The sequence below is a fragment of the Equus asinus genome, chromosome 13 (genome assembly GCF_041296235.1).
Source record: "Equus asinus isolate D_3611 breed Donkey chromosome 13, EquAss-T2T_v2, whole genome shotgun sequence".
Classification (NCBI taxonomy): domain Eukaryota; kingdom Metazoa; phylum Chordata; class Mammalia; order Perissodactyla; family Equidae; genus Equus; species Equus asinus.
Genome location: NC_091802.1, coordinates 19,039,837 through 19,065,459, shown reverse-complemented (window position 1 = coordinate 19,065,459; position 25,623 = coordinate 19,039,837). Strand labels below are relative to the sequence as shown.

Sequence of the window (25,623 nt, the reverse complement as noted above, 5' to 3'; positions counted from 1 at the left end):
CCTGCCCCAAAAGAACTTTACACTCTAGTTGAAGACATGAATTAGTGTTTCATCTTATAACCAAGACGCCTGTAAGGTTGATCATTGTGTGACTGTTTTAGTTATGAGCAGCCCTAGCCACTTTTATCACGAAACACTATTCTTACTTGAAAGAAAGATGGACAAACTGATTATTCATTGTTGGTTATCGTGGCAGATATTTTCTCCAATAAATGGAGTGAGCTTGTCACTTCAAGGAAAACAACTGATGGTATTCAGTGCCAATGACAGAATTCCATCTTTCAAGCAAAAATCAGACTTGTGCAATGGGATTCTGAGACCAGATGTTTGAGGACCACTGGCCTAAAGGATATACAGTATATACAGATATAGAATACAGCCCTGTTCTGGGGTATCATTTCTTTAGGATGCTATATATATATATATGGTCATGACAAATGGTGAGAATGAGTCTCACACTATATACGCAATGGTAACTATTTACCTCACAATCTGTAATGCATTTATTCCTCATTATAAACATTCTTATGTCCACATGTATTGTCTGGAATTCACATAGATGTTCTCTATGTAGATGTTTGTTACATTTTTAAAGAATAGTATACTTTTTTTTTTTACTTTAATTTAAATGACATTTTATGTTTTAGGATGGCCCCAGAAGTAATTTTAGCCATGGATGAAGGACAGTATGATGGCAAAGTAGATGTATGGTCTCTTGGAATAACATGTATTGAACTAGGTAAGCACTGTTCTTTATTACTCTGTAGTAAGTTTTGATTAATGTTCTACCTCAATTTCTGTACCAAATTACAGCTGTTTATTTTTTATGTCAGTTACTAAGGGGAACAGTAAATATATTAAAGTTTTCAATTTGGTTATCTGTTAATTTTTATATATATTGGGTTAGGTATATTATATTTGCTCTGTTAAATTAGGTCTAAAATAATTTTCTACTGTGGTATTAAGTTTGGGGTATCTGTGTCTAACGTTAATGAGTATTTGTTAAACATCTAAAATATGTCTATGATTACTAGATTTAACATCTATAGAAGATCTCTAAAGCGTTCGTGACTTATCTCTACCTACGATACTTATTACTTTGAGTTAGGTATGAGAATTAGATGTCAGGCTGCACACCGTATTATAACAGTTTGATTTTATGTACACATTTTATTCCGTTACCCATAAATGGAATCATGTCTAAGGCAGTGGACCATCATAACTTTAACTTTCCATTGTAAGTGAACCAGGTGGGTAACTGAAGTATTGCAGTAATTGAAGATGATGGCCGTCTTCTTGCTCTTGATTCCCCAGGCTTCTCCACACCAGCCCAATATTCTTTCCTTTTTTTCTTCTTAAAAGAATATTCCATTAAACTTTATTTAAAAGTGGGAAATATTGGGAATATTTAATCGAACCATTCTAGGATTGAAAATAACACATTAAAAGTAAAATCCATGTGTAATTTTGATGAGTCATTATCAACCTGGGTTTGTCAGTAGTTTCTAAAATAAATAGGTAAATGAGGTAAAATAAAGCTTGCTTATCATTTCACAGTAGATGAATATTGTAATTTCCATTACAACCAGACTGTTTCTGTTTTACAATCTAATATTTTTCCAAAACAATGTAATCTTTAAATATTTTCACTTTTATTGGAATTCCTACATTAACTATTCCCTTCAAGCTCTGTATGGTCATATTTATTTTAAAGTTTGACATCAGCAAACAGATTTGGAGATTACCATAATGTCATTGTCTTCTGATCTCTGGGTCTCAATTTGAGGTATCTTTAATTGTCTTAAACTCTATTCTTTTACTCTTAATTTTTCTTCCTACTGGTCAATCCTAGTTAATTTCTTAAGAAACCTGGGTATAAATGTAGAGGAGCTGGTTAATGTACTCTGCCCATGGATGTTTTTATATATTTGTGCTGGCTGATGCGTACATGTGCCCCTTGGTGATAGTGAAATTATATTAATGGTCCTGTTACATATCATTGATATATTTTAATATTCATTTGATCAGAAAGTATTCATTGGCTAATTGTACTGCTCAGAAAGAAATCTGTGTAAACTCTGCAGTTTCTATGAAATGGCTTCTTGTTTTTCCAGGCTTTCTTGCTCTTTTTATTATAGTTCATAAAATAGAATTTCTTCACAAATAAGCATTTTTGTGCTTAATAAAGCAACTTCAGAACATTGAAAAAAAGCAGTGACTGACTGCTTTTAGATAATTTTAAATGAGTGAGACATTTTAAAGAAATTCTCTTAAGAATTTTAGGCATGCATTTGGCATCTTCAACTTTCATAGTCTTTCATGATCGCTTTTTAAAATTTTACTTAGAAATGTTTTGAATTATGAAGTACTGAGTCAGCAACTATATTTTAAGCTTGTTTCTGGTTCCAAGGGAAAGGTCTAGAGTAGCACAGGCTAATAAAACTTTCTGTGATGATAGAAATGTTCCAAATCTGCATGGCTTTTGAGCACTTGAAATGTGGCTCATGTGACTGAGGAATTGAATTTTACATTTTATTTCATTTAAATAAATTTGTATTTAAAAAGTCACACGTGGCTAGTGGCTACCATTAGACAATACAAGTCTAGGGGTGTGATTTTCAATGTAAATTAGATTTGCAATCTTGGGAAATATATCTGTTATATACTTTTCTAATTCAAAATAGTTAAGGATACTGAATTAAAGCAAACTGTTTTTTATTAACTATTTCAAACTATTTTCTGTAGGTAAGAGAACAAATTTAAATCAATTGTACTATCTTTGGTTTTGATAAATATAGTTCTAAATAAATATGACTCTTTCATACTTGGTTATCATAAATGTTGAAAGAACTTGGTTACGTGTTATGACCAAGAAGTAAAACTGTCCCTGTTTGCAGATGGCATGATATTATATATGGAATACCCTAAAGACTCTGCCAACAAACTGTTAAAACTAATAAACAAATTCAGTAAAGTTGCAGTATACAAAATGAGTATACAAAAATCAATTGTGTTTCTCTACACTGAAAACAAACAATCAAAAAGAGAAATTAAGAAAACAATCCCATTTACAATTGTGTCAAAGAGAATAAAATACCTACGAATAAATTTAACCAAGGAGGTGAAAGACTTGTACACTGAAAACTATTAAGACATTGATGAAAAAAATTGAAGAAGACACAAATAAATGGGAAGATATTCCATGCTTCTGGCCTGAAGAATTAATATTGTTAAAATGTTGATACTACCCAAAGCAATCTACAGATTCAGTGCCATCCCTATCAAAATTCCAATGACATTTTTCACAAAACTAGAACAAACAATCCTAAAATTTGTGTGGAACCATGAAAGACCCCCAATAGCCAAAGCAATCTTGAAAAGAAGAACAAAGCTGGAGGCATCATGCTTCTTGATTTCAAACTATATTAGAAAACTGTAGTATCAAAACAGTATGATATTGGCATAAAAACAGACACATAGATCAATAGAACAGAATAGAGAATCCAGAAATAAACCCACACGTGTGTCAATTAATTTATGACAAAGGATCCAGGAGTATACAATGGGGAAAGGACAGTCTCTTCAATATATGGTGCTGGGAAAACTGAAGAGCCACATGCAAAAGAATGGAATTGGGCCATTATCTTATACCATACACAAAAATCAATTCAAAATTTAATTTTGCAGAAGCAGTCTACGCTTTTGGATGGAGACATTTCAGAAACCTGTACAAGATAATAAGGAGTAGGATCTCTAACTTTTTAAAAAATAAATTTAGTTTGAATCATATTAGTTTCATAGTAGCTTATAAGAATTTGAGATAGAAAGTGTCAGTTGAATCCACCAAAGTCTACCACATTTTAGATTTGGTAAATCTTTTCTATATTTTTTAGCTGATAAATTCAGTGTTTTTTGACAAAATTGAGAGATGTTAAATTTTATAGTAAGTGACAAAATCAAAAAGCATATTCCAGGGGCTGGTCTGGTGGCGTAGTGGTTAAGTTTGTGTGCTCTACTTCGGTGGCCCAGGGTTCACAGTTTTGGATCCCGGGTGTGGACCTAGCACCATTTGTCAAGCCACACTCTGGTGGCATCCCACATAAAATAGAGGAAGGTTGGCACAGATGTTAGCTCAGGGCCAATCTTCCTCACACACACAAAAAAGCACACACAAAAAAGGTTTGATTTATTGATGGTACACCATTAAAAAAAATTTAAGTACGTTAATAAATTATAATGGAAATACAAGTTATTTCATTCATTCAGAATTTCTTTAATAACCCCTTCCGCTTCCTAAACTACTCAGTCTTAAAGCCATTAGGTAGGACAATGTAAGGTAGGTGTCCATGCCAGCTGGTGAGCCATGGTAGCCCAGGGTGGAGTGTCAGAATCATGTGAGTAGAGGAGGGAGTTCCCACAGACGAATAGCCATGTATGTTCAAACAGAATCTAATGAGGGTATCTATGCAAAGAGGCAGTCAGGTTTGGAGATTCAGAGCCCTAGTGTGATGACTAAGGCATTCATACACAGAAGTGGCTCAGCATGGGATATCAGAGCCTAGGTAGGGTGAGGAGGTGACAACAGGGAAAGTGTCCTATTATATAGGGTCACAGCCTAAGGAGAACATTCATATCTGAGGGTGGCCTGACAGAGTAGCAGTGCCTGATCAAAATGAAGAGGGCTTCCCTCATGAGGACTAATAAGGAGAGCCTCACTGCAGAGAAGTGACCCGATTTGAGTGAGGTATCAGAAACTGAGTAGATGAAGAGGATGTTCACCCTGTAGAGTGACTTGGAATGGTGTTTCAAAACTTGAGCAGAGAAATGGGGCATCTGCTCAGGAGAGAGAGTGGTGGCATAGATGGGAGATTGGTTACGTACAGGGGAAACTTATCAAATTAGAAAATATATTAAGAATAAAGAGAGCGAGGTTTCTCATTGTCAAAGAAGGGTGTTGCAAATAATGGAAAGAGAGAACGCTAGAATAAATACTAAGGTATTGGATTGGATCTGAGAGATTTCAATGAACTCAATTGTTTTCGATTAACAAATATAGTTGTTTAATGTGCATGTCTGTATATAAATGTAGTGTGTATATGTGTGTGTTTCCTAACTCTGTCCACTGAGAGGATCTAAGAGCAGTGACACCTCAGTAGCAGTGAGCATACCTACTGCCATGGCTCCTTGGAGAAATGGTTGATCCAGTGTCTGGAGTAGGGAGAGTACAAGATGACCCTGGAACATCTTAGTGTGCCAGAAAGCAAGAAGTGATCAAGGAGTGATGGCAATGTCAAAAAAACAGAAGCCAGCACAAAAAGGTTCTTACTGCTCAAATGTGAGGCAATTTGAACATCAAAATAAGTGATAGTAGCAGATTATAATTTATTAAATAAAATAGAAACCTACAAGTCCATATGATAAATTTAAAAAATAAAATGAAAGTTTTTTGAAAAACAGGATGTTTATATAAATTTAAAATATCTTCTCATAAAACACTTATTAATTACAAAGGGAAAAGAGAAACTTTACCATGTAGAAGCGTGGCAGACTTGCCTAAATTGATCGAAGTGAACACCAATCAATAACAGCACCATTTGAAATCATGCACCACCTCATAGAATACATTGAGAAAAATATAACATTTACTTCTGTGATATTCCTGCCAAAGATGTATAACCCAAATTTAATCATAGGACAAACCTAAACTGAGGGACAGTCAAGAGTCTTGTATACTTCAAAATTATCAAGGTCATGACTTCAACTTTAGTAGAATGTTCTTGTTTATAAGAAATACACACTACAGTATTTAGGAGTGGTGGGGCATTAAGTCAGCAATTTACTCTAAATTGATTCACTTGAAAAAGTTCTTTGAACTCCAGTTCTAATTTTTTTTTGCTAAGTTTGAGATTATTAAAAAAAATCAAACTTAGCAATACTTGTGTGCCCCTGTATAACAGGCACATATTTTAACAGGAAAGTTTTCTTTCTCTTTTTTTTTTCAATAGCGGAAAGGAAGCCTCCTTTATTTAATATGAATGCAATGAGTGCCTTATATCACATAGCCCAAAATGAATCCCCTACACTACAGTCTAATGAATGGTAAGTATTGGTAAAAGATATGTTACTCAACATTGTATAAATTAAATGCTTTTCATAATGTTATCAAAATGATTTCAATGATTTCAAAATGTATTTACCTGAAGAAATATTAAAATGGGTTTATTGTACCCTTATATCATGTTTATCTTTATTATGTCTGCTTTTCATAGCATGTATATAACTCAGTTCAGATTGGATAGATGATACCACATAGAAGCAAAAAATATTTCTTTTTATAAAAATTTATATTTTATTTTTTCTTTGCACTTTAGAAACATATAACCCTGATTATTAACAAATAGCACGATTTAAACATTAATATTTTATTATTAAAATATATCGATAGCCACACCTGTAGTGATATTTTGTTGGGGAATGATTTATAATTTATATGGGGTATGAAAATTTGTATTTATATGGTAAAATGATTTGATTTATCAGAATTACCAGATAATCCATAACTTTGGGATTGTTCTGATTTTTATTATGATATTTATTATTCAGAATGCTCTGATGTTTGTTCTCCTACTGCTTCCTTAATTTGATAAAATTAAGTTCATTCATGTATAGAAGTTTATGGAGAACAGATTAACAATTTTAGAAAACTAGGATTTTTATCAGTGATAGAAAATTTTTGTGGGAAATTAATTCCTCAGGTGTGTCTAGCATTTGAAAAATTCTAGGGAAATATCTAGCATATTTAATAAATACTTTAAAGTTCACAAGTAGATACATGAATTAGGGGTACTTTATTTTTTTAATGATTACATAGTTGAGACACATTCCTAGGCCTTTGCTACTTATGTAGAGGCATAAGAGGAATCTTTTGGAACAGAGTTTAGTATTATGGTACATATAAGTAATAAATGTACTAATCACAGACTGTCTTTACACTGTGTAGATACTCCCTACAAAGCAAATAGAGTGATGTTTTGAAACATGCTATATGTAGAAGAAGATCCAAGGGGCAAATAAGAAAGAGAGCTGGCATAGAGAAAAAAAAACAAAATTGAGAGGAATGTTATCTTAGATTTGAGTGCAAAAAAGAAAAACATTGGCTTCCTTAATTTTGCCTCAATATGGAATGAGTTGTGATGTTTAAATACATGGGAGCAGGATTTTTAAATAATCTGTGCAAGTTTATCTTTGGAAAATGGTAGAGATTCATTGGTTGTTTAAGATAGCTTTTCGTAAACTTATATGAGATATCTAATATGTCGTGTCTGCTTTTTCTTTTATCATTTCTTTTCCATCACCCCTCCCACCAATAGGCACATGCCTTGATTTTTAGATGTGTTTTTAAAGGAAATAGCAATATGTTCACCTGATACTTTCCTTTACAATAGGTCTGATTATTTTCGCAACTTTGTAGATTCTTGCCTCCAGAAAATCCCTCAAGATCGCCCTACATCAGAGGAACTTTTAAAGGTCAGTTCTAATATACTTGAAGTCTGTTTTCTACCCCTAAGAGATTATTTTAAAGAATGTGTTTTATTCTTCTTGGATTCTGAATCAGTATTAAGTATGCTGTACTAATTTTTACCAAAATACTAATTTTATATGCTGTTCTGTCTTGGAACTTTTCTTTGGTGCTGAGTTTTTTATTTGTTTTTTCAAAATTGACCAACTCCCTTTACCATGTCTGAATAGAATATATAGTTAAATATTCAAAATAGTATGAAATGGCTAAATTTTTATATGCACAAGAATATATTCACGAGTTATAATTATGTTTTAATTCATAGGGAATAATGTCATTTCAAAGTTGGTGAAACATAGTTTAGCTTTGGATCTAATTTTTATATCTACCCTACTTTATGTATTGATCTCTCCTATATTAAAATAATAGGAAAAAAGGGGAAACTATGTGTAATATATTTACATAAATATTCTGGGAGGAAGGACATTTCAAAAGAAATTGTTAAAAATAGCTATCATAGGGGCTGGCCCCGTGGCCGAGTGGTTATGTTCGCGCACTCCGCTGCAGGCGGCCCAGTGTTTCGTTGGTTCGAATCCTGGTCGCGGACATGACACTGCTCATCAAACCACGCTGAGGCAGCGTCCCACATGCCACAACTAGAAGGACCCACAACAAAGAATATACAACTATGTACCCGGGGGCTTTGGGGAGAAAAAGGAAAAAATAAAATCTTTAAAAAAAAATAAAAAAAAAAATAGCTATCATACTTGTGTTTCCTTTTTGGAAATAGATTTTTCTAACTTAGCAATGAAAATATTTTTTAAATTATGTAAATTCTATTCAGTTTTCAGTAGGTTTGATTGCCTAATTTAAATACGTGATTGGTATATGCTTTTTGTTCTCAAAAATTTGTTTTTTCATTTGGAGCTTGACCATCTTATTAATAGCAATACTAGTGTTGTTGAACTTAATATAGTTCTTAAAGCATCTAGATAAGGCAATAGTAAGTAGGCCTTGACTGTATCTCTTCGTGACCCTAAGGAATCTTGTTAATTTTTCATTATAAGATTTAAGTAGACTATTTTTAGATGAGTGTTTTAGAATTTCAAGAAATTTAGTTTGTTTTCACCAACACACATCAGTTAAAGATACAAAGAAATTGAAAGGATCATATATATTTGATAGTATTATTTGCAGCCACAGTATGTAGAAGAGCAATATAAAGATTCCGTAATACTTGGGGAATTCTAGGCAGTAAGCTCACTCATAGTCTCAAAACTGAATGCCTGAATGAATAGGTACTCAGAATAGCAACAAAGGTTTAGTATAGCTAGGAATTAGGTTAGTGAAAAATAAACAAGATCTATATTTAAAAAACTATCAAACTTAGAAATATGAGATATATTATTTTTGGGGAGGAAGACTTAACATTGTACATAATGGTACCTACCAAGCTAAAGCTCAGTAAAAGGGAAGAATGTAACTGGCTTCTTACACTTGTCTAATATAATCATGTATAACTTACAGGTATACATTCTGAGAAATGCATCATTAGGTGATTTTGTCGTTGAGCAAACATCATAGACTATACTTAAACAAATCCTGATGGTATTACCTACTGCACACCCAGGCTATGTGGTACTACTGTTATGGGACCATTGTCATGTATGTGGTCCATTGTTGACCAAAAAGTTTTTATGTGGCACACGATTGTATAGGCAAAAGGAGCTCTTTGATAATAACTCAACCCACCAGGGCCAGGTATTTGGCCTTTGGTGATTAGATCCCACGTCTGCATATAGTATTCATTTACCTGGTCCATAGTATTTGCACAGCCTTATTGGAAATGATAGGAAGTATCAAGTGCTTCTTTCCCTTTGGCCTAATTATATTACAATCATAGTCCATCATAGATTTAAAAAAATTAATAAGTTTTTAAAATGTATGAAGCTGTTTATCTCAGAATTCGAAATTGGAAATAACTATCCAGAATTAGGGTAATGGTTAAAATAATTTTTGCATAAACATTTGATGAAATAGTCTATAGATATTATGTTTTTGAGTTCGAAATAACATAATACTTATGACAGTGAAAGTAGAATACAGTTATCATATAGTTCCAGCTCTTTGGATAGAAAAGAAATGTTTGAGCTAACAAAAATGATGAAAGTGTTTAAGAATTCAAGAGCATCTCATGAACTCAAAGCAGAAGGTGTCTTAATGCAATCTATGTGCTAACTATGTATCTACAAAAGAAAATCTGTACATAGAAAATTTCTGAAAAGAAATATATCAAAATGAAACAGTGATAATTCTAGTGGTGAAATTCTTCTTTCTACTTTTCTGTTTTTGATAAAGTTAAACTTTATTAAAATTTGGTGGGAAAAATCACTAATAATATAATGGCTTTTAGTCAGCAGCTAGTGTTTTGTGAAGAGTGTTGCCTATGCAACATATGAAGGAACCTATAATATCCAAGTTTATGTTACATAAACCACCATCAGTAAATACATTCCTGTCGAAATCTCATATAACTCAGAACTAAATTTGCCTTTTCTATGAAATCAGCAGTTGCAGGAATATGTAAACTTTTATTTAGCCTTTATTTACAGCTCTAATTGGACTTAATTCTTAGTGTTTAATTAGACCCTTTGATTTCAACTCTACATTTTCAGTTGGCCAATAAAAGTATCATGTTCAAAGTTTTTATAAAATGTACAGGCATAGTTATGTAGGCACTGAGTATATATCTGTAAATAACAATTTTGTGAGTATAAGAAGCCAGAAGTGTAATAGAATAGATAGCTATAGATTATGTACATGGTCTATCATGATTATTTAGGATAGTAACTCTAGGGTCTGAGAAGAGGTACATTTGTACTCATTTAAAAAAATACATCGGTTTCAACCTGACTTTTACCTTCTACTCCTCTCCAGCACATGTTTGTTCTTCGGGAACGCCCTGAAACAGTGTTAATAGATCTCATTCAAAGGACAAAGGATGCAGTAAGAGAGCTAGACAATCTGCAGTATCGAAAGATGAAGAAACTCCTTTTCCAGGAGGCACATAATGGACCAGCAGTAGAAGCACAGGAAGAAGAAGAGGTAATAACTTGAAAATGACTCAAATATTGAGCTCTCTTTATTGGTTTCTCTCCATATGCAACTTGTCTTGCCACAAATCTTTTATATCAGTGGTTCCCAGATTGTGTTTTCTTAACACTGGTCCTATAAGATCACAGGTGGAAAAAAAGATTTTGCATTTTTTAAACCCAACCGCTTCCTAGTACATATTGGCATAGTAAAGCCCTGTGAAGTCTTTTATTAAATAAACCTTTATTTAATCTAGTCCCTCGCAACTTCCTGGCTCCCCATTTTTTGCCTGATTGTCCAATTCCATGGAACATGCTTTTGGAAATATTTGAAATTAAGTCTTTGGAAGTTGACAGTACTCAGAAGTCATTAGAAAGTTGCCGAGCATTCTATTCTTTCTCCAGGGTCACTTGATTCTTTTCAGTTCTGCATAATTTCATTCCATCCACACAGTTCTTAACTACTCATTTTTCAGATAAGTAAAACAAGACTCGGAGTGGTTAACTAACTCACCATAGGTAGAGGCAGTGGGTTCAAGCTCATATCTCTCTCCCTCTCAAGGCCACGTTCTTCTCATGTTGCTTTTGGGGAGAATGGAAATACAAATTTACAATAGAAATGTTACAGAACTTTCTCACAAGTAAATATACATATAAAGCTTATTATTTGTGGAGCTTTTTTTTTTTTAACTCTAGAGGCTTTCAGTTTTCTTCTTTGCTCCTATCAGAATTCCAAAGCTTTGATTCTTTTTTATTGCTTTCCAGTGAGAGAGATCACTTTGCGTTCTGGAACCAGGAGCAGTAATTACTTACTTTTCTTTTCTTTTTAATAGTGCTACATAATTAATGAACTATAAAATACGACTTTATTAACATATAGTTTTGGTATTTTTGGTTTTACTTTTAGTAGTCATCAGAAAGTTGTTTTGGGATATTTTAGAAATATGAAATATTTTAGTAAAGTGAAATTAATAAAATTCTAATGTAGTTAAATCTGTAATGGCATCTCTGTTAGGCTAGGGATATAAGAAAAGTTCCTATATATATATACCATGTGTCTTTATTTATTAAATTCTGCATATCTTGTAGAATTTTAATGTGGTAGGACTGCTATAATGTTGGTGCCCAGATACCATTGTTTGCCTGGTTAACTCAGAAAAACATTCTTGTGATTGTGATTATATATGTAATATGTAATTTTTAATTTACACAAAAATAGGAATTAATATTAAATTATTAGGTGCTATAAGGATAGGCTGGGGACTATATTCTGAGGAAGAAAGAAAAATATAAAAAGCTTCAATAAAAAATAACAACTAGGGGCCAGCCCGGTGGTGTGGTGGTTAGGTTTGCATGCTTCGCTTCGGTGGCCTGGGGTTTGCAGGTTCAGATCCTGGGTGCAGACCTACGTACAGCTCATCAAGCTATGTTGTGGCACTGTCCCACATACAAAATAGAGGAAGCTTGGCATGGATGTTAGCTCAGGGACAATCTTCCTCACTAAAAAAAATAAAATAAAATAACTAAAAGTAGTTGTTAATAGGATTTTTTTTTAAAGTTGGGACTTGTTTTAACCATGGGGATCATTGAGAAATGAACATAATCTCTATATATCCCCCATGAGATATGTGGTAGAAATGGATTTCAAAAAAGTCAAACAATTTAGGGAAAATGCTACACTTTGGAAATAACCCGAAACAGATGAACTGATTTTTTTCACACAGTTGTTTGGGTTTTTTTTATTTACTTGCTGGTCATTTTTCTTTGTTCGTTTTTCTGTCAACAGATGGTAAACTTCCTGGTCTTGGCAAATAAAGGGAATTTCTCATGCTAGACCTCTGACTTTCTTTCTAAAGACTGTTTGCCACACAGTGTGCTATGTGCTTATAATCAAGAATCAAAAGAGATATAGATACTTGAACCTAATGCTCTTTTCCCTTAGGAACAAGATCATGGTGTTGGACGGACAGGAACAGTGAATAGCGTTGGAAGTAATCAGTCTATTCCCAGTATGTCCATCAGTGCCAGTAGCCAAAGCAGTAGTGTTAACAGTCTTCCAGATGCCTCAGATGACAAGAGTGAACTAGACATGATGGAGGGAGACCACACGGTGATGTCTAATAGTTCTGTCATCCATTTAAAACCTGTGAGTATTTGGATTTCAGTGAAAAAAAATTTTGACTTTGGTAAATAATTTTCTTCATCTGATTTGTTTAAGGGGAGATTTTCTTTGATGTGTCAGAAGTTTGGAACATTTTTGGGTAACTTATTCTAAAATGGCAGTAGGCTTGTTAATTCCCAATGTAATGTCTGCATTTGGAAAACTAATGTTTTGAAACTACAGAAAGGATATTTTTTAAATCTTAGAAGAAATAAATACAGAAAAACTATATAATGTAATATTTGAAGTTATTTAGATGGAAAATAAAATATTTAAAAATAATGAGTATACACATGAAATTCATGATAGCAGTTGTCTCTGGGAAATGAGAGAAAGGGTTAGAATGGGTGATGATCAAAAGTGACTTCTGCATTATCCGTAATGTTTACAGCTTTAAATAAAACTGAGTGTAATTGTGGAAAATTATAAATTCTAGGTTTAGGAAATATGAATGTTTGCTACATTATTCTTTGCAATTTCAAGTGCGAAATTTAAAATTTTCTTGAAAATATTTGAAGATCAGGTAACTCCTTTAAGCAATTAATAGGAATGCTTCCTTTTTAACTTCACAGCTTGCAGTATGACCTAAAAAGTTATTAGGCATAATAGCTTAAAGATGGAACTAACCCAAATGTTCATTAACAGATGAATGAATAAACAAAATGTGGTGTAAACATCTAACGGAATATTATTCAGCTATAAGAAGGAATGAAATTCTGATACATGAATGAACCTTGAAAACATTATGCTAAGTGATATAAGCCAGGTGCAAAAAGACAAGTATTGTATAATTCCACTTACATGAAATATCTACAATAGGCAAATTCGTAGAGACAGAATGTAGATTAGAGGTTACCAGGGGCTGAGTGGAGGATGAAATGGAGATTCTTTTGTTAATGGATACAGAGTTTCCGTTTGGGGTGATGAAAAAGTTTTGGAAATAGTGGCAATGGCTGCACAACATTGAGAATGTAATTAACACCACTGAATTGTACACTTAAAAATGGTTAAAATGGCAAATTTTATATTATATATATTTGAACACACACAGAGAAAAAGTCATTGGGAATAAGATTTAGTTAAATAGTAGTGTTATTCAGGGCAAAATCGTGTTTAATTTTTATATTCTTAGACAATAGAATCACCAGTAAAAAAGATTATTCACACATTTAGTTGGTTGCTACTTAATTGACTCCCTCTTAAGTAAATGAACTAAGGAAAGACGTTAGTTCTTAAAGTTTTTACAACTGTTTTTGATTATTTTTGACAAGTGGCAGAAGTATTATAAAGATATTTTTGAGCTATAACATTGTTTCTAAAACCCAAGAGCCTTAGAGTAATTTTATTACTGCTCTTTAAAATTCTGCTGTGTATTTCATCATCTTTGTTTTAAGTTATATTAAAGCTTTTCAATTTTGCATATAATAATGAGTAGGATATAAATCTAGTCTTACATATTTCCTTAACCTGAATCTATGTGCTGTTTCATACACTGAAGAAATAACGTCTCCTGATTCTAATTATGTCAAAAATGAAACGTCAGCATTCCTAATTTCTGTTTGCTTTTGCTTTTTAAAATTATGTCTTTGAGATTTATTGATCAAGTTGTCTTTAAACTTTGTCTTGAAAGTTCAAACAAACTGTGTTTGTTCACCTCAGATAGTATTGTCTCTTTCTTTGCCTAGGAGGAAGAAAATTACAGAGAAGAGGGAGATCCTAGAACAAGAGCATCAGATCCACAATCTCCGCCCCAAGTATCTCGTCATAAATCACACTACCGTAATCGAGAACACTTTGCTACTATACGGACAGCATCACTGGTATGTACTTCCCTTTGAATTAAAAATAAATTTTTCTTGTTGGACCTTGGCATCACTACTCAACTATCTCTTATTTTTTTGTATTTGGGGTTTTTTTTGCAAAACATTCATTTAACATTTAAGTCCTATTATGAGAACGATATTATACAAAGCCCCCTAAGAAGGCTTAAACTAATCATATTATTAAACTAATATCTTCAAGACATAACTAAAAGGTTAGAATATATTTAAATGCTTAAGAGGACTACAAGGTGCAAAATGAGAATTCAGATTACTTTTGATTCATGGCATAAAGGAAGAATTTATAAAACAAATGGTTTGAGCCTTTAATAAACAGTCAGTTTTAGGCACAGAGTGGGAGAAGAAATGTTATTTCCACATAAGAATTGATAATAAGGAAATACAGAGGCTAACCAAAATGAGGGGAGGTGTTTGGGAATGGCTGGTAATCCACTTTGATACACTCAAAATATAGTTCTTCTGACTTCCCAAATAATAATTTGTGCATTATTTGTCCATTACAAGGGTGTTGTTATAGTAGGGTGCTTATAACCCTGATCAGTCAGATAAGTAGGACCAAAACATGATAAAGGTTACTAGGGATAGAAAGAAATTACTTTAAGATATCATAATAAAAGTAGGCTATTAGGAAATATGACAGAAAGAAAAAAGATATGGGTGTTATCTGAGTTATCACCTACATAAGCAGATTTTATAAATCCCGTGCTATGACCCATGAATCTGTATGACGTGTGGGGTCAAGAATGCTATCCTACACCATAAGTCAGGTCATTCCTACTATTCTGCAACATGTAAATAACTCTTTAAACAAAGCAGTGGCAAAAATTGCTTAATTTTTTCATCACTATTTTAACAACTACCAAAAGGGGCCAGCTCATGGGAAAACATCTTCGTGAGTTGGCATATATTAAATGTTTCCCAAGCAAGTCTTCTGTCCCAAATTTTGGCCCCCTCAAATTAATTAAGGGCACTTAAGTTATGGATTTAGAAAACTTAAGATCCATATCCTTAAACCCAGTAGTTCATTTATTTCAAATGAAACATTCAGAGAGTATGTAGATTTATGTACAAATATAAGCATAACTATATTACTTGATATAATTACCATATATCATAACTAAGTCTGTAACTTATGCCTTGGATTTTTTTTTATACAATAAATTGCACAGATCTTAGGTATTTAATTTGAAAAGGTTTTACAATGGTACACACGTATGTTAGCTGGCACCTAAAAAAACAAGATAAGTAAAATTTTTTGTCATCACAGAAAGTTCTCTTTATACCCCTCTTTAGTCACTTCTCTACTCCCATGACCATCACTTTCTGTTTCTTCACTGTTGTTAATTTTAACTGTTTTTAGATTTCATATAAATGGACTCACAAAGAATGTACTTTTTTTTTTTTTTGAGGAAGATTAGCCCTGAGCTAACATCTACTGCCAATCCTCCTCTTTTTGCTAAGGAAGACTGCCCCTAAGCTAACATCCATGCTCATCTTCCTCTACTTAATATTTGGGATGCCTGCCACAGCATGGCTGGACAGATGGTGCATAGGTCCGCACCCAGAATCCCAACCAGCACACCCTGGGCCCCCGAAGTGGAATGTGCAAACTTAACTGCTGTGCCACCGGACTGGCCCCAGAATGTACTCTTTTACGTCTGGCTTATTCTGTTCAGCTTAATGTTTTTGAGATTCATCCATTCTTCTATTGATGAACATTTGGTTTGATTCTTATTTGGGGCTATTACACATATGGTTGCTATAAAAATTTTTGTACAAGTCTTTATATGAACATGATTTTTAAAATTTTTTTATGATAAATACCTAAGGGTAGAATTGCTGAGTCATAGGATATATGTATGTTTAGCTTCATAAGAAGCTGTCAGACAGTTTTCCAAAATGGTTGTACCGTTTCACATGCTCTTAGCAATGTGTAAGAGTTCCATTTGGTCCATATCCTCTCCATCATTTGGTGTTGTCATTTTTTTATTTTAGCCATTCTAATGGGTGTGAAATGGAATCTCATAGTGGGTTTTTTTACACCCTAATAAGCACCTTTTCATGTGCTTATTGTCTGTTCATATATGTTCTTTAGTGAAGTGTCTCTTCGAGTCTTTTGCCTGATTTCTTATTCAGATGTTCTGTTCGTCTTTTTAATATTGATCTGTAGGAGCTCTTTATATAGTCTGGATACAAGTTTTATGTCATATATATGTTGCAAATGTTTTTTCTCCATCTGATTTACCTATTCTTTTTCTTACTGTTGTCTTGATGAGAAATTAAAATTTTTTACTTTTAAAATCCAATTTAAACAACTCAATTAAAAAATGGGTAAAGGACTTGAATAAACATTTCTCCAGAGAAGATATACAAATGGCCAATAAGCATATGAAAAGATGCCCAACATCATTAGTCATTAGGGAAACGCAAGTCAAAACCACAATGAGACACCACCTAAAACCCACTGGGATGGCTATTAAAAAAAAAAAGGAAAATAACAAGTGTTGGAGAGCATTTGGAGAAATTGGAAATCCTGTATATTGCTGGTAAGAATGTAAAGATTCAGCTGCTATGAAAAACAGCTGATGATTCCTCAAAGTGTTAAACAGAATTACCACATGACCCAGCAATTCTACTCCTAGGTATATGCCCAAAAGAATTGAAAACAGATACTCAAACAAGTACATTTACACACGTGTTCATAGCAGCACTATTCACAATAGCCAAAAGGTACAAACAACCTTTTATACCATCAACGGATGAATGGATAAACAAATTATGGTGTATGGATACACTGGAATATTATTCAGCTATAAAAAGGAATGAAGTACTGATACATACTATACAATGTGGATGAACCTTGAAAACATGCTAAATGAAAGAAACCAGACACAAAAGGTCACACATTATATGACTCTGTTTATATGAATATCCAGAATAGATAAATCTGTAGAGACAGAAAAGAGATTGGTGGTTACCAGAAGGCAGGCATGGGGAGCAACTGCTTAACAGATACAGGGTTTTCTTCTGAAGTGATAAAAATGTTTTGTAGCAATGAGGAGTTGGTTGCATAACATCATGAATATACTAAATGCTACTGAGTTGTTCACTTTAAAATGATTAATTTTATATTATGTGAATTTCACCTCAATTGAAAAATCTAATTTATACATTTTTGTCTTTATAGTCAGTGTTTTTTTGTCTTGCCCAAGAAATATTTGCCTACTCCAAGGTCATGAAGATGTTCTATGTTTTCTTCTGTTTTATGATTCTGGGTTTTATATTAAGGTCAAATGATTCTTTTCAAATTAATTTTTGTGTATAGAGTGATATAGGTGTCAAGGTTTGTTTATTTTTGATAACAGAGAACCAGTTGTTTCAGTAGGGTTTGTTAAAAACACTCTCCTTTCCTCTTTGAATTAACTTGACTTTTTGGTAGAAAATCAATTGACTGAATGTGCGTGGGTCTCTTTCTAGATTGTATTCTGTTCCTTTGATTTATTCAGCTTATCGTTACACCATTATCACACTGTTTTGATTACTGAAGTATATGTCTTCCAACTTTTTTTTCCCTCAAGATTATTTTGGCTATTCTAGGTCCTTTACAAATTCCCATATAAATTTTACAACCAACTTGTCTGTTTCTTTAAAAGACCTGCTGGAAATTTAATTGGAAACTGTGAACTTGGATCTCTTATATTAATCGCTCACTTAGTTAATAGTAGAGTGGTCTAAAATGCTTTTGAAGGAAAAATGTTTTGCTTTATTCTTTTCTCTCCTGGTTTGTCTGTCTAGGTTACGAGGCAAATGCAGGAACACGAGCAGGACTCTGAGCTTAGAGAACAGATGTCTGGCTATAAGAGAATGAGGCGGCAACATCAAAAGCAGCTGATGACTCTGGAAAATAAGCTAAAGGCTGAGATGGATGAACATCGCCTCAGATTAGACAAAGATCTTGAAACTCAACGTAACAATTTTGCTGCAGAAATGGAGAAACTTATCAAGAAACATCAGGCTGCTATGGAAAAAGAGGTGGCTGATTCAGTATTATTAATTTATTTATTCTAGCTTGTGACCATCACAGAATTAACCAAGATGGCATTTTAATGTTAGGGTATCCGTTCCCAAGAACCAAGAAAATTGGGGAAAGGGAGAAACAGTTATATAATGTGTATAATAGTAAGTACCGTGTCTGGGAACTAGCGCACATGGGATCATTTCCTGACACTTGGTAGTTTTATAGTGTCACAATGGGTAAGTTGTTCAACTCTTCTAGACCTCGGGTACCCTGCTTATCTGAGTAGTTTGAGAACTCACCTATCATTAGGTGATTTAGGTCTCAAAAAATAGTTCATGGTTCTTTTCTCTGGGTATTTTTTGGAAATCTTCCTTAAATTTATAGCAGCATTTTTATATTAGAATAATTGAAGATTACTGTAATATATACAGAGTGTATTAGAGATTGTAAATTAAGAGAGATTCAGATTTAGCCCACTTGTTTATTTACAAATAAGGGTCGTTCTACTCCATGATAAAGGTAGATTTTTAAGGATTCTTGTTATATGAAACCTTTTCTTCTAATGTTTTTGCTGTCCAAATAGTTCATTTTATTTTAATAGTCATGTTTGTCCATTAAAATGTAAGCTTCTCAATAAATTCACACAATATCATCATATGTCTGGCTAGTCCACATTGAGACCTTATTTGTCATACCTACCCTGTTCACTCTTTCCCCCCAAAAATGAAGAACCACCCTCTCACAGTAGAGAATTTGGCAAAATAATTTATGGTGTAAATAAATATTTAATTTTGAAATTATTTGGTAAAAGAATGTCCAAATATTTAGAATCCTGTTGGGCATTGTATAGTATTTTTAATAACTTGGAAAGAGGTAGATAGTAACATATTTAGGAAAGTAATTCATGAAACAGGATGTGCAATATGCTTATCATTTTGGTTGAAATATATATATGCGCACAGAAAAAATTAGGAAGGGTGTGCACCAAAATGTTTATATTGGTTATCTCTGGGTGCTAAAGTCATTTGAGATTTTTCTTCTTTGTGTTTTTCTGTATATCCTAAATGTTCTACGATGAATATATATTGTATATATAATCAGAAATAATACAGTATGATACATATATCTAGTATTTAACATTTTCATATTATTTAATATGTAAATTAGAGGCCAGGGTTTAATATGAAGATGAAAATATGTATTATTTAATACACAAGTCAATCTAGATAAAAGATCATGATCTAATTATATTTATGGATAAATGTGTGTTTTGTTTTACTGCGAGGAAGGCATACTCTTGCTAAATGAAAAAGAAAAGATAAAAACATTTTGACCCTGTGAAAGATCATTTTATATTTTTTATTTTTTTTTTAGGAAGATTAGCCCTGAGCTAACTGCTGCCAATCCTCCTCTTTTCACTGAGGAAGACTGGCCCTGAGCTAACATCCATGCCCATCTTCCTCTACTTTATATGTGGGATGCCTACCACAGCATGGTGTGCCAAGCGGTGCCATGTCCGCACCCAGGATCCGAACTGGTGAACCCCGGGCTGCCGAAGCGGAACGTGGGCACTTAACCACTGTGCTACCGGGCCAGCCCCAAAGATCAACATTTTAAAGATGAGCCCCAGGGTCCATCCCCGTGGCCAACTGGTTAAGTTTGAGCGCTCTGCTTCACCGGCCCAGGGTTTCGCCAGTTCAAATACTGGGCACAGACATGGCACCGCTCATCATGCGGTGCTGAGGCGGCGTCCCACATGACACAACTAGAGGGACCCACAACTGAAAATACACAACTACGTACGGGGGGCTTTGGGGAGAAAAAGGGAAAATAAAATCTTTTTAAAGATGAGCTCCATTTCACTGGTTCTCTGAAATTCAAATACTAAAGACGCTGAGTAGCACTTATTAATAATTTGTTGGATATTATTATTTTGATAATGCTTATACTGATTTTATGTTCTTTGGGGAAAAAAGGCATCCTTGGTGATGTTTATTAAACTCTGCTTTGAATATATCTACTTAACTAATTTGATACGTTTCAAAAATTTTCTGTAGGCCAAAGTCATGGCCAATGAGGAGAAAAAATTTCAGCAACATATTCAGGCCCAACAGAAGAAAGAACTGAATAGCTTTTTGGAGTCCCAGAAAAGAGAATATAAACTTCGAAAAGAACAGCTTAAAGAGGTACTTTTTTATAAAAATTTTCAAGCCAGTTATTTGCTTATTGATTATATTTGATGTTGATCAACTCATAGAACCATTAGGATAAATTTTTCTTTTGTTGTTTGTGGCCACCTAAATGTAAGGGGTTGGATTGAAGACGTTGATGATAATCAGTTACTCTTCGGTGGACTGAGATCAATGACTCTTCAGTGGACTGAGATCCTCATTTAAGCAGGATCTAAAAAGTATATAAATATAAATTATTTTATTTATAATAGCTTTTCTATGCACTTGTTAAGTAACTGACTCACTAGAAATAAAAGTATTTGAGCTGTGAAAAAAAGCCATGCTTTTCTTTCTTTAAAAGTGAGCCATACCTTCTTACTTTTGACTCAGAAGATTACAATAATATGTTGTTATTCCGCTTTTAACATAGAGTAAGGCTAAGAGGCATATTTGCTCATCACATTTTCTGTAGTAGGAGAACATACTGATTATTTTTCAGTTTATATCCCCTCTTACAGACTGATTGAAGTTTTTAATCCATGTAATTAATTATTAGCACACTGGTAAATTAATTGATCTTGATAAAATAACAGTAATCTCTTTGATATTAATGCTTTAGTATGTGTAAGAATTTGCCTTATAATCAGATATGTAAGTCCTATAATGGACCTATTGGTGGCACAGAGATTGCTATATATACCCTGCCAAGTGAGCTTCATTGATAAGATTTTTCCAACTCTAAAGGATGTAACCTGCAGTGGATTCCCATGACTGTAATACAAAGCCAGACTCTACACTGGAGCGTTGGGTTTGAAAAGATTGTTAATAAGATTCCAACTGTAAATAAATATCCAATAAAATGCAGTTCTATAGTTCCATTTCCTAGTGAAATAAGACTTTAGTTTTATGGATGTATTGGTTTAGATAATCCTTTAGGCATATAATTTGTAGTCCAACTAATAAATTCATCTTCTTTTAGAAGCCAGATTTGTGTGTGTATGTGTGCGTGTGTTCATTTAGAATAATGATTCTCAGTATAGAGGAAGGGACATTATAGAGTCTTGGTGAGGAAGTTCCATGGCAGAAGATTTTGAAAAAGATACCCGCGTGATTCTCTATGTATGTACCTGTGTTATCCCTCTCTCTTCCCATAGTGTGTGTACACGTACACCCTTAAGGTGAGAACTACTAATTTGTGTGCTTTTTATTTTTATATGTTTGAATATTTTGTGGACTAAAGTTATAAAGAATTGGTTTCCTTCTTGAATAACAGAGGAAGAACCATAAGGATAGTAGTCTCTGAAAAGTCATCTTATACCTCGAAAAGATGGCTTATTTATATTCTGTTCAGTGTTGATGCTTTTTAGGTTGAAAATATACTAGTATGTATTAGCATCCTAGGGTTTGCCTCATTGAGTATATCATCAATGTTCTCATCTTGCCCAATATAAATGCATTTTCATGTAGGTAGTTTGTGAGATGATATTTAAAATGCTGTAGAAAAGCATTGGTTTTTATTTGTTCAGTGATTATTAATGCTGAAGATTAAGTACCATTCATAAAGAAGGTCTCTATTCTCCCATGGTTTTGTTGATTTTACATTTAATTTCCAATTCTTTCATATTGAGTCCATCTGTAATTTTGCCGAAAACTTAGTATTTAGAATGTTGAAAACCAAGAAGTGAGACATAACTGTATTTTAACCCTGATTTTAATTCACATATGATGTCAACCTGAAAGCACTGCCTTCTGTCTTGGGAAGGATTTAAAGAAAGATGTGTTTTATTTACCAATCATTGTGTGCTTTTGCAGCTAGGCACCATCATAAATATAGCTATGAAAAGCTAAAAGGTATGCATGTTTTCTAGTGTGCTTTTCCCTTTTCCTGTCCTACTTCATGGGTAACTCAAGAAAAAGGAAAATATTACCTACCTCCTTAAAGTCATTGCCCTGCCTGAGCATTAGAGAGGACACAAATTAAGTACTTTTATTAAATTTAATAGATAACAAATGGTATATTCATGTAGTTAATTTTTATGTATTTTGAACTGAGTTGTTTTCTGTGTCGTCAGGAGCTGAATGAAAATCAGAGCACCCCAAAAAAAGAAAAACAGGAGTGGCTTTCAAAGCAGAAGGAGAATATACAGCATTTCCAAGCAGAAGAGGAGGCTAATCTTCTTCGACGTCAGAGACAATACCTAGAGCTAGAATGCCGTCGCTTCAAGAGAAGAATGTTACTTGGGCGCCATAACTTGGAGCAGGACCTCGTCAGGGAGGTATGTATGAATGATGTGAAATCAGAACCTTTCTTGAAAATGTGTCTGTCACATCCTAGCATCAGGGCCTTTGCCATTGTACTTCCTTTTGCCTAAATCCTTCTTCCCCAGATATCTACACGGCTTGCTTTCCTTCATGTCTCTCCTCAAATGTCACTTTCTCAGAAATGCCTTCCCTGATCACCAAATCCTTCTCCCTTCTTCACACATTCTTCTTTACACTTCTCTCTGTTAAACTCACACAGTTTTTTTGGGGAAGTCTCTCTCCCCCACTAGAATGGAAACGATATGAAGTCACAGATTTTGTTCAGGCCTTTATATCTAGTGTCTGGCCCATAGTAGGCATTCAATAAATATTTATTAAATAAATATTTAATATTTAATAAATACTAAATTCATGAATGAAAGAAGTATTCATTTTTAAATTTAAGAAAATTGATTGGATAATATATACCTTTTGATCTGAAATAGGTGTCATGAAGTGTGTTACCATTTAACACATTTCTTTTTTTTTTTTAAGATTTTATTTTTCCTTTTTCTCCCCAAAGCCCCCCAGTACATAATTGTGTATATTTTTTTATTTGTGGGTCCTTCTAGCTGTGGCATGTGGGATGCCGCCTCATCATGGCTTGATGAGCAGTGCCATGTCTGCGCCCAGGATTCGAACCGGCAAAACCCCAGGCCGCCAAAGCAGAGCTCGCAAACTTAACCACCCAGCCACAGGGCCGGCCCCTAACACATTTCTGTAATCGTGTAGTTATTAATTGGATGAATGTAGAAACTCTTATGCCAATGAAAACAATTGTTGTCATTATCAGGGATACCTGTGAGCATAGATAAATTTACTTCTAAGAGTCACTTAAGATGAGTTTCAAATATAGCATAATTGTGCAAATTCTATAATAATTAAAGAAATTAAAATTAAAACAGTTGCATTAATTTGATAAGAGCAGTTTAAAAGATTGATAACATCGAGTCCTGGTAGTGACATGGAGCAATGAGCAGTGTTGGTAAGAGTACAAATTGATGCTGCCCTTTTGGAGCATAATTCAACAGTAGCTTTTAAAATTTAATATGCATGTATGCTTCTGCCAATCAAATTGACTTCTAGAACTCTATCCTAAAGAAATGATGACATGATTATATGATCATCATGCGTAGATATTTATTGAAAATTTGTTTATAAAGCAAAAAATTGAAAAATTATGATACTGCAGAGGAGAAGCTTACTATGCAACTTCAAAAAAAAATCTATATGTACTGATCTGGGTATATGTCCATTATATCGTTAGATGAAGAAAGCACATTACATTCCTGTAATGTATATTGTTATTCAGTTTTTAAAACTGTATGTTTTTGTATACTACATGTGTCACAGTAAGCATGGGGAAGGTTGGGAAGCATTTGCACCAAACAATTGGCCTCTGGAGAAGGGGTTTGCAGAGCCAAAGGGGGCAAGTTTGACTTCTGCATTGTGTGTGTGTGTATTGTACACTTGTTCTTTTTTAATCTGAAAGAAAGAATAACAACATATAGTGAATATCATGTGCTAGGTATTATTCTGAGAACTTTCCATTTATGAACTCATTTTATCCTCACATTAAATCTATAAAATAGCTGTATTATTATCTCCATTTGAGAAGTGATGCAACTGAAGCACAGAGAGTTTAAATAACCCAAGAACGTACTGCTCATAAGTAGCAGAGCCAGGATTTAGAATACAGGCAGCCTAGCTCTAGAGTCCAACCACTGCACTATACTAGGTTTACTGCATGTAATAGAATTAAATAGTCTACTCTGAAGAAATTCAAAGGATAACTTAGGAGCCCTCTTCAAATACAAGACTAGGAAGCAATAAATAAAAGAAGGAAGGACATTAAACCTTTTGAGACAGATTTGGTATATCTTAAACTTATTACATAAAATAGTATTAACGAATAGTAAATGAAGAGGATAAGGAAATTTGTGGTAGTAATTGCCCATTTACTACCCATTTATGATTAAAAGTCATAAAACTCTAATTTTTATTATACAACCATTGAATCAGAGGATTATATCTGTTTCCTGGGTATTATATTTCTTAGGATTCTTTTTTCCTGGCAATGTACAGCAGCAAATTATACCTTTGTCTTTCGTGTTATGGATTAGGAGTTAAATAAAAGGCAGACGCAAAAGGATTTAGAGCATGCCATGCTACTGCGACAGCATGAATCCATGCAAGAACTGGAGTTCCGCCACCTCAACACAATTCAGAAGATGCGATGTGAGTTGATCAGGTTGCAGCATCAAACTGAGCTCACTAACCAGCTGGAATATAATAAGCGAAGAGAACGAGAACTAAGGCGAAAGCATGTCATGGAGGTTCGACAACAGCCTAAGAGCCTGAAGGTATCTTTAGCTTAAGCTTCTCGACAAAGGGGAAAAGGGATAAAAGGCATCCACATAAACAGTAAAAATCTAAGACAGCTGTCTGTCATAAAGAAATTGAATAAACTTTTTTTTTTTTCGTTTTAAGATGTTTGGTTAGTTTTAATGTGGAGTGTCT

General features: G+C 33.6%; 1 protein-coding gene across 4 annotated transcripts in view; it reads left to right on the top strand.

Annotated features, from left to right (window-relative positions):
* TAOK1 (TAO kinase 1) overlaps positions 1 to 25,623 on the top strand; it is a 145,523-nt gene that overhangs the window by 105,416 nt on the left and 14,484 nt on the right. For 2 of the 4 annotated variants that reach the window (XM_044745950.2, XM_044745952.2), the window contains 10 exons: positions 648 to 739; positions 6,006 to 6,099; positions 7,446 to 7,527; positions 10,457 to 10,624; positions 12,554 to 12,757; positions 14,458 to 14,592; positions 18,409 to 18,645; positions 20,689 to 20,817; positions 22,875 to 23,078; positions 25,227 to 25,466. In XM_044745950.2, coding sequence (XP_044601885.1) covers positions 648 to 739; positions 6,006 to 6,099; positions 7,446 to 7,527; positions 10,457 to 10,624; positions 12,554 to 12,757; positions 14,458 to 14,592; positions 18,409 to 18,645; positions 20,689 to 20,817; positions 22,875 to 23,078; positions 25,227 to 25,466 — 1,585 coding nt within the window. The remainder of the gene's footprint in view (positions 1 to 647; positions 740 to 6,005; positions 6,100 to 7,445; positions 7,528 to 10,456; positions 10,625 to 12,553; positions 12,758 to 14,457; positions 14,593 to 18,408; positions 18,646 to 20,688; positions 20,818 to 22,874; positions 23,079 to 25,226; positions 25,467 to 25,623) is intronic. The other 2 variants (XM_070482659.1, XM_044745954.2) reach the window with 1 other exon arrangement.